The sequence below is a fragment of the Oryx dammah genome, unplaced genomic scaffold, assembly GCF_014754425.2.
Source record: "Oryx dammah isolate SB20612 unplaced genomic scaffold, SCBI_Odam_1.1 HiC_scaffold_9, whole genome shotgun sequence".
Classification (NCBI taxonomy): Eukaryota; Metazoa; Chordata; class Mammalia; order Artiodactyla; family Bovidae; genus Oryx; species Oryx dammah.
Genome location: NW_024070193.1, coordinates 27,555,439 through 27,569,403, shown reverse-complemented (window position 1 = coordinate 27,569,403; position 13,965 = coordinate 27,555,439). Strand labels below are relative to the sequence as shown.

The 13,965-nt window shown below is 43.8% G+C and overlaps 1 protein-coding gene across 2 annotated transcripts in view; it reads left to right on the top strand.

The window, feature by feature from the left end:
• The window catches only part of TAFA4 (TAFA chemokine like family member 4), a 179,521-nt gene extending 167,096 nt beyond the window's left edge, over positions 1–12,425 (top strand). Inside the window, exons 5-6 of one of the 2 annotated variants that reach the window (XM_040247221.1) lie at positions 3,358–3,482; positions 11,027–12,425. In XM_040247221.1, the coding sequence (XP_040103155.1) occupies positions 3,358–3,482; positions 11,027–11,038 (137 nt within the window). In that variant the 3' untranslated portion in view covers positions 11,039–12,425. The remainder of the gene's footprint in view (positions 1–3,357; positions 3,483–11,026) is intronic. The other variant, XM_040247220.1, reaches the window with a different exon arrangement.
• The last annotated feature ends 1,540 nt before the right edge of the window (positions 12,426–13,965 follow it).

Genomic DNA, 13,965 nt, shown 5'->3' with positions numbered 1-13,965 from the left:
AATACACTTCAATCTTTAAACAAAACTAGGCCAGTTAGGAATTGGCCTGTTTGTTTGTGATGAATGCCTGAATCCATCATCCTTCCCCCTCAAGATCTGTTTCTAGATTTGTCTTGGATCCCCATGGTCCAGTGAGGAGATACCAGCACTTCTCTGCTCTGAACGTGAGAGAATTGGATTTCATCTATTTCCTTGGTAGGGAGTTTATTCCCCGACTTCTCGCCTCAGTCCAGCTCAGCTGGTCTTTTGTCTCAGACTCCTTTTTGCTTTACATTCTCTCATCTTCTAGGGACACAGGTTTCCTGGCTGAGGGCACTACCAGAGCTTCCTACTGCTGAGAGAACCAAGTGTTCCCTTGCCCCTGACAGCCCCTGAGTGTCCATTGCTTCCTTGCTGACCCCTCACTTCAGCCACCCCTTCACTGTCCCTCTTACCTTCACTCGGATCTCTAGGCACCCGTCAGAGCTGCTTTCGAATCATCCGTGTAGCTCTGATACCTGCCAGGAGCACACAGGTCTCCACTGCTGAGTGGAAGAAAGTTTGTCTGTGGAACACTTTTAAAGATTTTTCTGGACAGTATTTCATGTCCAATTTTAACTCTGTGTAAATATAACAAAGTCTGTCAATATTTATATAACTTTTCTGTCCTGGAGATGGTATTTTACCTTGAAGGTTGGGAACCCCTTATCTTTGTACCTACTTGGGACCAGACTAAGGCATTCAGAAAATAGGCAATGACTACTCAGCACTATGAATATGGTCAACTCTGCGTAGCACTTACTCATCTAAACTGTTACCTTAAACTCTGGTGTAAGCAGAAAGACTGATGGATGCAGAGTCTAGATTCCAATACTACTCATGGTGTGGAAAGCTCTGGTGTTTTGTCTGGAAACATCTGCCTCCTTTTCTTGCTTCTGAAGGTTCTGGGGACAGTCACAGGAAGAACAGTACATAAACGTGCTTTCAAAATGACACCACTCTGTACAATTTTAAGGTGGAACTGTTGTGATATTGGGAGCTGAAAAAAATACAACTTTCCTAGACTTGACCCATGTGTCCATCCATCAAGTTCAGTCTCTGACACAATAAATAACCCATTTAGCGCTATGCCTTTCTCAGTGTTGGCACCTTCTGATTTCAGTTGCTCCTGCTGCTAAGTCGCTTTAGTCGTGTCCGACTCTGTGCGACCCCATAGACGGCAGCCCGCCAGGCTCCCCTGTCCCTGGGATTCTCCAGGCAAGAACACTGGAGTGGGTTGCCATTTCCTTCTCCGGTGCATAAAAATGAACAGTGAAAGTGAAGTCGCTCAGTCGTGTCCGACTCTTTGAGACCTGATGGACCGCAGCCTACCAGGCTCCTCCATCCATGGGATTTTCCAGGCAAGAGTACTAGAGTGGGGTGCCATTGCCTTCTCTGTCTGATTTCAGTAGCAGCTGGTTATTCTAGATCACAAATCTGCCTTACTCAGGCACTGTCTTGGTTTGGAGGGGACTTACTGGGTAACACCTCAGTGTTGGGTCAGAACCTGGAATGGTGGCTGCACGCAGAGAAGGCACAGTAAGTCATCACTTCAGCCAGTAACGGAACCGTTTTGTCCCCTTGTCATGCCACATCACGTTTGCTCTGTTACCTGCTGTTGTTGCTGCCTCCAGTCGGGCCTCTGCTGGGGAGGAGGTAGGTACTCAGTGTTGCTCTCGGGCACCTCTGTTGAAATGCCGTTTGGCTACTTGCAAAAACTGTGACTTTGGGCAGGTTGCTTAATACCACTGGACCTCAGTTTTCTCTCCTGTGTAAAATGCACGAAAAAAAAAAAACACTGTTAACCTTAGAGTTGTAATGAATTTGAAATTACTAAGTGTCTTCCCTTCATTTTTAAGGTGTCCTGCATTCACGACAAAGTAACTGTTAGGATTTAGTCATGCCTCATTTGATTGTACTTCACAGATACTGCGTTTTGACAAATTGAAGGTTTGAGGCAACCCCGCACTGAGTCTATCAGCACCATTTTCCCCACCGCCTGTGCTCACTTTGTGTATTTGTGTCACAGTTTGGCAATTTTTTGCAGTACTTCAAATCCTCTATCAGCGAAAAGAATATGACTCACTAAAGCCTCAGATAATAGTTAGCAATTTTGAGCAGTAAAATATTTTTTAAATTATGGTATATATACATTGAGGTTTGCTTTTTTAAAATAGATACAGTGCCATTGCACCCTTAATAGACTACGGGGTAGTGTGAACCTGACCTTTATATGCACTGGGAGTCATAAAGTTGTGTCACTTACTTTATGGTGGTGGTCTGGATTTCTCCAAAGTAGGCTTGTGTAACGCCTGCTTTTTCTTGAACTTGACTTTCAGAGTTCTGAGGCAGTAGTAGAATCCATTGGGGAATTATTAAAAAAGCAACCTGTTACTGTTTCAACAACAACGAAAGGTTAATCTACTTCCACCCCCAATCCACACACACTACCTGCAGCTTTGGGACTTGGTCCTCTACCAGCCTCCTGCATGGGAGTCCCCTTAAAAAACCTATCACAATCTTTTTTGTCCTTTGAAATCTATGGGAATAACTAGTCATGCTGATGGTTTTTTTCCTTAATTTCTCATCTTTACCTGCCAACTCAGAGAACTGGGGTGCTAGTTTCTGATTCATGGGCTTGCAGCATGAATCACTGTATTGGCAGACTGCTGTGGGGACAGTGAGGTGAAGGGAAGTCACAGGTAAGCCAGCTAACTGGTCGAGAATGTGGGCTTGTGAAGGGGTGCCAGTGCTCCCCCTCTTAACTTGGCGCCCAGTTGACTCAGGTTGACTCACCTAGCTGGAATGGCATGGAGAGATGAGCACCTTCTGGGATGAAAATATTGTCTGTTCCCAGTCTTGACACTCTGTTGTCAACAGCACTCACACCTGCAGTATCAGCGTCCTCCACTGCCACCTGCAACCAGAGATGGAGACACAGTAACAGCTAATATTTCCTGACAACACAGTGCCTGGTGCAAAGTCAGCCAGGGCTTTTACCTGGATCGGCTGTATCCTCTTGCCATCCTTTGGGGAGGCTCTATTTTTCTCCCCATTGTACAGGTGAAGAAACCGAAGCTGAGAGTAAAACAGCTCATCCGAGCTCCTTTAAAGAAGGCCGCACAGTCTGAGATCTTACTACCTACACCATAATGTTAGCCAACTGCATAGAAAAGAAAGTGTTTTTCTGTTAAGTATATGGGTGGTTGGATTCTTTCCTTATGGTGACACCTATACGCAGTCTTGGAAACCAGTGTACTAACCTGCATTGAGCTTTACGTTGCCTGGATTTGGAGGGAAGAAACCGCATCACAAATGTTACATGCCTTTGTCTTCCAGCTTCCATTGTGATTCAGAAATGGTGGTGTCACATGGATCCTTGTTTGGAAGGAGAGGACTGCCGAGTGCTGCCCGATTACTCAGGTTGGTCCTGTAGCAGTGGCAACAAAGTCAAAACTACCAAGGCAAGTATAGACGGAACGCACCTGCACGCGACAGCTTCTGCATGCTGTAGCCTGCCCCCTGCATTTCATCCTGCCGCCAAGAGGGAGGGTAAAGTTCCGTGGGCAATGCCCCTCTAGGAGTCGGGCCCTGTGAAAGGCCCGTTTCTCAGCATCACCCTCCATTTCAGATTTATGGAGTCGTGACTGGTGGAGGGATGCCTTATCTGAAACAGGGCTCCTGAATTCATTTCAGCTCCTTCACGGGCCGATTTACAGTAAAGGTTTCACAGTTGACAGTCCCGTGCATCAAACCAGTGTGGCCAGACCCCACATCCTGGTGACTCACTGAAATAGAATACCTGCCACCTCGGTGGAGATTTAGTCTGGCTGAATTGGCTGAAGACTCCAATTCAAGCCTTGTAAGTCGTGTTTCCTCCCCATTCATCCTCGTTCTAGTTGTGTCTCTGAAACACTCCGTTTTCTACCCAGTTCCCGAGCCAGGAACTGAACTTCTTTCTCCTCTCCTGCTGTCCACCCTCTTGTTTTGTCTTAGGGACTGGTACTCCCACACCCCGCCCCCTCTCTGCATCAGCATACTTACCATCCCCAGGTGGTCTCTGCTGTGTTTGGATGACCAAGGTTGCTTCCTCATATCCACTCTTGCTTCCCTTCCTGCCTGTTCTCCATAGAATGGAGTCATTTTTGTGAATTGCAGATCTGCTAAGCTAGTCCACCACCAAATCTCTGAGTGGCTTCTCTGTGCTCCTTAGCTCACCTCTGCTTGTGTGGCCCTCACTAAATAACTCTGCAGAGCACCTACCTTCGTTCTTTCTGCTCCAACCATCTCAGCCTCGGTTAGTCCTTCTTCCCGTGGTGCTTTTCCAGCTCCAAAGGAATGCGCTTTCTGCCATTCTTCTCTAGAAAGAAACCATTCTTCAGGGAATCCTTCACTGATAGGATGCACATCCCTTGTATCTCTGAGTGCATTATGTAAAACACAGTTCACAGGCCTTCCTCCACTTACTTGCTTCATTCTGTCAGCTTCCTGTCTGGGAGGAGAGCGGTGAAATCAGGGCCCCTTGCTGGGTTGCTCACCCAATAGTCCCAGAGTTGGCTGAATATCTCTGCACTGTTTCTTGTACAAAAATTAATAAAACAGGTCAGTCTAGGATTCTAATGAGCTACACACACTGGAATGGAATGACTGTTTAATCCTGGTTGCTGTGTCAGCTTTGGCCCCCCAAAGAGGTATAATATCCCTTGAATGGTTTCTCACCTTGCTTACATTTTGAATTACTCAAGTTCTCAGTCTTCTTCAGCCACTGAGGGCAAGAACAGGTGAGTTCTCCTGTGTGTGAACATGAGGTATTATAATAAACAAGATCTTATAAATATTTAAGCAAGTCATTAATAAAAGATTAAGTCTAAAACATACTATTGTAAAACAAGATTTAAAAATAAACTTTACATGTAAATTTTAGCTGATATTTATTACATCTCAGATTATTAATAGTGTAGTAAGTTGTCTGATTTATTCTTTATTATGTAGGTAAAATAATTTCAAAATCAAGACCATTTTACCATTAATTACAACTATCAACTAAGCTGTCCTTGTTAGTGATATCATGATCTAGGTTAAATGACCTGATCTATGCTTTTTTATCCAGGGCAGTAGAGGTTCATGGAGGTTGTTGGTAGAGGAAGGAAGTTATTACTGTCACTATTTTAAAAAATTGGAGTATAATTGCTTTACAATGTTGTGTTATTTTTTGCTGTACAATTAAGTGAATCAGCCATATGGATGCATCTATCACCTGTTTCCCTTCCCCCACCCATCTAGGTCATCACAGAGCACCAAGCTGAGCTCCCTGTGTTATACAGCAGCTTTCTACTAGCTGTCTGTTTTACACATGGTAGTGAATATATCGGAGAAGGCAATGGCCCCCCACTCCAGTACTCTTGCCTGGAAAATCCCATGGATGGAGGAGCCTGGTGGGCTGCAGTCCAGGGGTTGCTGAGAGTTGTACACGACTCAGTGACTTCCCTTTCACTTTCATGCACTGGAGAAGGAAATGGCAACCCACTCCAGTGTTCTTGCCTGGAGAATCCCAGGGGTGGGGGAGCCTGGTGGGCTGCCGTCTATGGGGTCACACAGAGTGAGACACGACTGAAATGACTTAGCAGCAGTGAATGTATGTTATACCCTAAGAAAACCATAATTCTAAATGACACGTGGACCCCAGTGGTCGCTGCAGCACTATTTCCAACACTGCCATCATTTTTATCAGCTCCTCTTCTAACCCACTCCCATAAACTTTCAATCTGGGTAAACCCAAGTGTGCCTGTTAAGCAAATCCTGCCTTAAGATAATTGCACTGTCCTTTCCCGTGGGCCCCCGTCAGCCTCTCTTCCCTTACCTCTTCCGAAATCCAAATCTTGCAGTGGCCAAAAAGCTAGGGTCTTAAATCCGTCAACCATAAACCTTTCCTTTTTTCGTGTTTCTTGTAGACTAAGAAATAACATTTTGCAGGGTTATACTTGTATTGACTATTACACAGAAATATAAAATAAGATACTGAGCACCAGTCAGCTGTGTTCTGGGACAGAATGCATCTAAGGAGCCCCTTGCTTGAGCAGCTCCCTGCTGTTTCCGTACAGTTAGCGAGGGTATTTGCACGAAGTGGGCCTGGAGGGGTGTTGTAGCTCTATGTGCTGGGATTAGGAGTTTGCTCTAGCGAATCCTCAACGGCAGTGACATTTCATTTAGCGCTGTGAAAAGCTGCAGAGGCATAATACAGTTCCCCCAGCCCTCATGATACATAGCTACTTTTCTTTTTTCTTTTTTGTGATACAGCACTGGAGAATAATCTTGGAGTCATAAAACTTTGTTTCCTTTAGTAATCCAAGTCGGTGTGACTTGAACTAAATAAAACATTTTATGTCTTTTATGGAGCTTATGCACATAGAGTAAATCCATTTGTGGAGTGGTGACTGGCATCGAGCTCACAAAAGCTGTGTCTGACACTGGACCTCACACCCTAGGTGAGACCACAGTCACGTAAAGATAGAACACTTACCTCTCTCAAGGGGGCATTAGTAACTACACAGCAAAATAGTTTCCATTTTCATCAACAGTCCATGCATAGCAGCATCAAACACAGAAGGGCGAAAAGAAAAAGAGCAGCTGCTGTCAGGCACCCAGCTCCAAACTTTCTTTTCCACTGAAATGCGAATGTAACAAAGTCAGCAGTCAGCCTGCCATGTGAATAGTCTCAGATGAAGATAGGAACGTGAGAGCGGCCAACTCCCTAACCAGGAAGGCAGACACTGAGCTGATTCTGCTTGTATTGGTTTCAATATCCCCGGAGAGGAGGCAGGTACTGCTTTGTTGGAGGAAATCTAACTTCTCTGACATCCTGCCTTGATTTTCCTTAATTAAATTCTGAGTTTTATTACCTGAAAGTGAAAAGTGTAAGTTGCTCAGTTGTGTCCAGCTCTTTGCAACCCCATGGACTATACAGGCCATGGAATTCTTCAGGCCAGAATACTGGACTGGGTAGCCTTTCCCTTCTCCAGGGGATCTTCCCAACCCAGGGATCGAACCCAGGTCTCCCACATTGCAGGCAGATTCTTTAGCCACAAGGGAAGCCCAAGAATACTGGAGTGGGTAGCCTATCCCTTCTCCAGTGGAACTTCCCAACCCAGGAATCAAACCAGGGTCTCCTGCAATTGCTAAATGTGCTAAATCATTTCTCCCTATTTGAGTTGTCGGTATTAAGGCTCCTTACAAGTGTGCAGTCTTCTTAGCACCACAGGCATGGTTTGAAGAGCTTTTTTGTTGTTTGCAAATACAAGCAGATCACACGTTGAAGTTTGAGAAGTTTTAGATTTTTACATGTTCCTAATTTTAAGACTTCTAAGAGTAAAGAAGTATGCATTGAGAGTGGTGATTCCCACTGAGGGAAAGTTTTGTCCTCAAGGAGATGTTTGGCAATGTCTGAGGATGTTTTCAGTTGTCACACACTGGGGAGGGGGTTGCTGTGGGCTTCTGTGGTTAGAGGCCAGAGATGCAGCACAACATCCTGAAATGCACAGGGCTGTCCCCACGACAGAGTTGTATAGCCCCACACAGCAGTAGTGCTAAAGCTGGAAAACAGACTACTTCATGTAATAGTGGAGTTCTTTCGGTAACTGTGTGTGTAAGCATCCTACCTGATCCCATTGCTTCCTTTTGTTCTTCAGAGTTTCTATCAAGTGTCCAAGTGTTTGCAATATTTCATACTGGAAAAGCTAGAGGTAGGAGGTAAGACACTCTCTTCCACACCTCCCTCTCCCTCAGGATCTAAGGTGACCAACTGCTCTGGTTCCTTCCTCACTGGTCCCTAATTGATACCCTTCCCTCTGGCTCTTGGTCTACTGTAATGGGTCATCCTTATCTTCTCTGCTGCTGCTGCTAAGTCACTGCAGTCGTGTCCAACTCTGTGTGACCCCATAGATGGCAGCCCACCAGGCTCCCCCGTCCCTGGGATTCTCCAGGCAAGAACACTGGAGTGGGTTGCCATTTCCTTCTCCAATGCATGAAAGTGAAAAGTGAAAGGGAAGTCGCTCAGTCGTGTCTGACTGTTCGCGACCCCATGGACTGCAGCCCACCAGACTCCGCTATCCATGGGATTTTCCAGGCAAGAGTACTGGAGTGGGGTGCCATCGCCTTCTCCGTATCCTTTCTACCACCATGTTATAATTGTTTCATGATACCAGTGGCTGTAGAACAATCATCACAGGCACTTGTTAAAAACACAACTATTTTGAGCCTCATTCTAGTATGTTCTGGGATGGGGATTAGAAAACCATACTTTAAAAACAGTTGTTCTTAGGGAGATTCTGATGAGCAAACAGTACACCCTCGGTTTTCGAGCTCCCTACCTGCTCTCAGTTCCTACCCTTATCTTGGCTTTCTGTGCCGTGAGGGTGAGGTCCCTGCCCAGCTTCCTTCCTGGAATCATCGATGGATGCCCCTTGGTAACTGCTAGAAACTGTAGAATATAAGCATCTTGGGATGGGCCTTCACGGCCGCTCCGCAGACAGGCCTGTGTGTCCACACCTTCCTCTCCATCCCCTCCCACTTCTCAAGTCTACTTGTCTTTCAAGCTTGCGCCGAGGTGACTCTTTTATCCTGAAGTCTTAGCTCTCTGATCCCTAGAGCCAGAGCCTGAACTCTTCGGGGCACAGTGTCACGTGATAGTGGAGCTGATAGCGACACGATAGCAACCTTTCATCCACCAAGATGCAGTGCACCTTCCACCTACAATCAGCAAGACAAAAATATTTTCAAAGCAACTAAATCTGAAAGCATCTCATCCAACCATCCGTGCAGAAAGGTTCCCAAAAGGGTTGGATGTGGACAATGAGCTTCCTCAAATAAGATGCTTTTGAGAATTACATTCTAGATGTAGACTGCTACTTGGCTGACTATAAAGATGGTTGGGTTTGAAACAGATGCAAGAAAGAAAGATCCAGGAGCAGCTACCATGACAACAGTCACTGTTCCTTGAGCACGAACCTCACGACAAGTAGCGAGCACACCCTTCGTGCAGTTCATCCCCTTCTCACAACAACTTAAGGAGGGTAGATGCTACTGTTTTTCATCTAGTGGACGAGGAACCTGAGGCTGAGAGAGAGAGTCCTTCCTGCGCAGAAAATGACCCGCTTCCTCCTCTGGCTGCACAAGCCTAAGACCCGAGAGCTGTCCTTGACGCCTTTCCCGCACATCCTGTATTTGTCACGAGTCCTGCTGGCTCCCCTCTTACCAAGTGGTCTCTCTGAGTTGACAGCCTGGAACCACATTCCTTGTCTCATCTCTGTACCTCCCTTAGAAAAAGGCCAAAATCCTTGCATTTCCCTCTCCCTGGACAGTTCTTCCCTCAAGTAGTCAGGGCCCCATTCTCTCAAGGTTCTCTGCAGGCACCTCCTTCCCCGACAAGCCTCTGTGAAACAGCGGCTGTCTACCCTCCCTGCCCCAGTCCTGGGCTCCATACACTCTATCACCTTTTGTTATACTTTTAATTTAACTACTTGTCCAGCCCCTTTCCTCTAGGCTAGCAATAAGCAAGCTATGTCTTACAAGCTAAATCCAGCCCTTAGCTCATAGGTCCTTAAAACAGCAGAGAAAGAATGAGTTGTACTTTTTTTTTTAAATGGTTGGGGACAAAAAAGGAGTATGTTTTTCTTAGCACGAAAATTTTGTGAGTTTCAATTTGAACATCCAAAAATCAAGATTATTGGGACCTAGCAAAGCCCACTGGTTTATGTATTGCCTACAGCTGCTTTCACGGTATGAAGGCAGAGTGCAGTAGACACAACAGTGACGGTGTGGCCTGCAAAACTGAAAATATTCTACCATTTGGTGTTTCACAGAAAAACTATATCTCCCCCTATTTTAGCTAAGTTCCACGAGGAAAGGGTTTTAATACTATTTGTGCTGAGCATACTGTATAGCAAACAAAAGAGCAGTTTCAGAATACACAAATAAAGGACTGTGTCAGTTAAAAGCATATCTGAAATGTGAATACATACCTGATTAGATGATGACATTGAGTAGTCATGATGACTGGGGGATCAGAGAATATCATTTACTTTAAAAGTATGCGGATGGTGTAGACGGGTTAACATATTATGCTTCTATTTATTCCTAGTTGGTGTATTGATTATCTAACCTGTACAATTTATTACACGATGATTTCAAACTATAGAAACTGCAGACCTGTTTTCTTAGATGCCAAGCAATGGTGAGCCTGGGTGCTTGAAAGTGGAAGAAACCACACATTTTTTAATGGATGTAGGTTTTCAGAAAGGGTTTCCCTTGTAGCTTAGTTGGTAAAGAATCTGCCTGCAGTGCAGGAGGCCTGGGTTCAATTCCTGGATCGGGAAGATCCCCTGGAGGAGGGCATGGCAAACCACTCCAGTATTCTTGCCTGGAGAATCCCATGGACAGAGGAGCCTGGCAGGCTATAGTCAATGGGGTTGCAAAAAGTCAGACACGACTTAGCTTCTAAACCACCACCACATTTTGAGAAAATATTGTAGTTTTATAAAATAGCCTCTTTTTGAAAACAAAAGTTAACTACCTTGTGCTTAGTGGCTCCTTAAAAATATAACGAAGGCAGTATTCTGATCCTGACATACACTGATTTAAATCAGCACTCATCTGACAAAAGTTTAGTCCCATTAATAAAAGCATGTCTTAGCATACGTGAGTTACCTTGATAGGCATCAATGTACCTAATCTGCTGGGATTTTTTTATAAACCCCACAAGATACAGGACTAGGGCCTATAACCATGTTGTTGAATGTTTTGGGTGTGTTTTCCTCTGCAGCCTAAAAGGAAGACAAATATAAAGAAGAATTTGATGTCAACAGCTGATTGGGAGAGGTTGGTTACAAATCAAGGGGCCCGACTATTAATTGTACACATCTGACACAGTCAGGGACTTCTGGGTCTGTTAAGAGGAAGGAATACCTTTGGTGGTTCTAGGGTGCTGAGTGCTAACTTTTAAAATTCATTTCAGGTAACACGGTAGCAAAGAGAGAGGTGCCTCCACGCTGGAGGAAGGACGGGCTGCAGCACTCTCCCGTTGGGACTGCGGTCCCGGACTCTGTGGGAAATTGTCTTAGATTTTACCCACGTCACATTGGCATATCTGTGCTATGAATGGTGGTGTTTATTTAACCGTTCCAGCTCTCACTGCCTCGTGACTTGACTACAGTGAGTTACAACCATGGGCTGCCACACACACAGCGGACAGCCCACCTGGATTCCTAAGGAACATACCTCCAAGAGACTCTGGACCAACCGATTGGAAGTTGGAAAAATGGATCATCAATGAAGGAAGAAGACCAGGTCTGCAGCTTCTTTCTGCGTTTACACAGGAGCATGGACCTGTTTCTGAGGATCCTTATTCTCTTCCTCCTGTGAACTTTTCCTTCAGCCCTGTGTTGGTCATTTGAAAGGGTCCAAATAACAAAACAATTTGGCAGAACATTTTTTTTTTTTTTTTTGGCGGATGTAGATTGATGAACTCTGATTAACTGGTGATGAAAACTTATTTTATAAACCTTGAGGAATAGAAGGACTTATGTTGGGGTTACTGTGTGTGCATTTGTTTCACTGCTTTTAAATTCTCTGCGTTGCAAGGTCCTTCGGCAGGTCAGCGGAAATAAAATGCTCCCATTGTAACTTCTGTGTGCCATTTCACTCAGTGCTAAGAAGTGTATCAACCCCAATAGTTTACAACCAAAGCCCTCCCGTGACAGATACACAACAGAAAGGAAACCTGCTGGGATTTCTATGGCTTAAGTGTAGGCAGAGAGGTAAATCATTGAAAATATAGAACACTTTCTGTTCAGATCAAGGGTGATTTCTTAGATCCAGTTTATGTCAATCAAACTGTTTTACTAACTCTGAGACAAAAGTCATTAACGGCAGAACTTTTAGACTCTGACTGAGTTAGCCCTGCGCCTTCCCTCCTTATTTATTAGTTATCTTATTTTTAAAATGTGAGTAAAATCTGAGTCATTTTTTTTCTTGGTTAAATGACTTTGCAGCAGCTGTGTCTCCACACATTCTCAGACACTGTCATGCAGAAATGTATTACAGACAACAAGTGACCCAGATTTGAAATGCATAATGTTATTAAATAGGTACCACTATAACAATATGGAATAAATTTTATATGTTAAGAAATGCCAAAAACATACTTTCTGCACTGTTGATTATCTCTGTCCTGTCACAATTATGGGAGAAAATAATATTATTGTATTGTTTGTAACAATAACAGTCTTGCAGAAGGAATGGAGAAAGGTGATAGCTACTTGTTTGCTAACTTTTGTTTGAATCTGATTGACTAGATGCTTACCAGAATTGTTACTCTCATATTAGTAAGTAAAAAATTAGTTTCACTGATGGTGTTTGGTGTACAAAATTTTGTGATTGTTTTATTCCATAAGACTTGTTGTTAACATTCTTAGGCTTGCAAATTTTTATCATCAATGTGAAAACTTTACATAAAGTTTAATGTTAGTATATGGCAATTTATATAGAGATCACTAATTTGTTTCTTCTCCAAAACCTATGTAGCACTAAGGAGATTTTAAAATGTAGGAAGATTTAATTGAGGCCCATGCATACTGTTTTACATGCATTCTGCTGCCTTTAGTATAAGATGTTCCATTGTAAAAAAGCGAGTCAAAATGAAATTGTGTGGAACATGAGACAATGTCTTAGTTTTTCAGCCACACATCTGATCTTTTGCCCCAAACAAGATCAAGTAAAAATGACATCGCTTCACCTTGAGGTTCATTCCAGGATATAAACTACTTCCAGGGAGTAAACAGTCCATTTGGGAAAGTGGCAGGTATGGAAGCTGCCATTTCATCCATTATTGCTTCAAAGTGTTCTTTATACCTAGTTCGCAAGTCAGCTCTGAAATGGGTATTTGAGAAGCACTTTAGTGTTATCATTCCTATTTTTTTTCCAGTAGGGAAGTAGATAGGAGTCTTTGCTTTAAATTCTGTAAAATCGCAGAAAAAAGATACCAAAGGAAGTATCGGTCATGTCAACCTCTGGCTGTCTGACGGTGGCGCAAGTAGTCTCAACACCAGAGAGACATTCGATTCTCACATCTTAGGACTTTCAGCTGCCCTGCTAGGCCTGTGGACTCGGACAGGGCCTCTCGTAAGGCAGCAGCAACCTCCTCAGTTTTAGAGTGCTCCCTCAGGTTCCAGAGTGCTGCTCGGAACTACACAGACACCTGTAGCTCATGCCCTTGGAAAAGTGGAATTCTGCTGACATGGTGAATTCAACAACACTTAGTGAACCTTCCCACGAGCCCTCAGAGTTCTGGGGGAGATTTTTCATCCATTTACACACAACTAAATCTATCTAACCCTATGTCCACTGTACTCTTTGCCACTGGATACATGCATGAAAAATGTCACACTTCCAACACTAAAAACAATTGGAAAAAATATTTAGTATTGAACTTCAACATGAGATTACAAGTAAAACTGTATTCTTTATGTATTTTAAAAAAATGGTTGGAAACTCACAGTTAGCATCATTCTTGACAGTGAAAAACTGAAAGCATTCCCTCTCGTATCAGGAAAAAGACCTGAGTGCCCATTGTCACCATTTCTACTCAACATAGTTTTGGAAGACCTAACCAAGGTGGTCAGAAATGAAAGGAATCCAAGTTGGAAAAGAAGTAAAACTTTCCCTATTTGCAGATAACATGATACTACACATAGAAAATCATAAAGATGCTTCCAGGAAATGATGAGAGCTTATCAATGAATTCAGTAAAGATGGAAGATACAAAATTAATACACAGATGACATCAGCATTCCTGTACACTAACACGAAAAGATCAGAAAGAAAAAGGAAACGATTCCATTTACCACTGCAACAAGACAACTAGGAATAAACCTACCCAAGAAGACAAAAGTACTC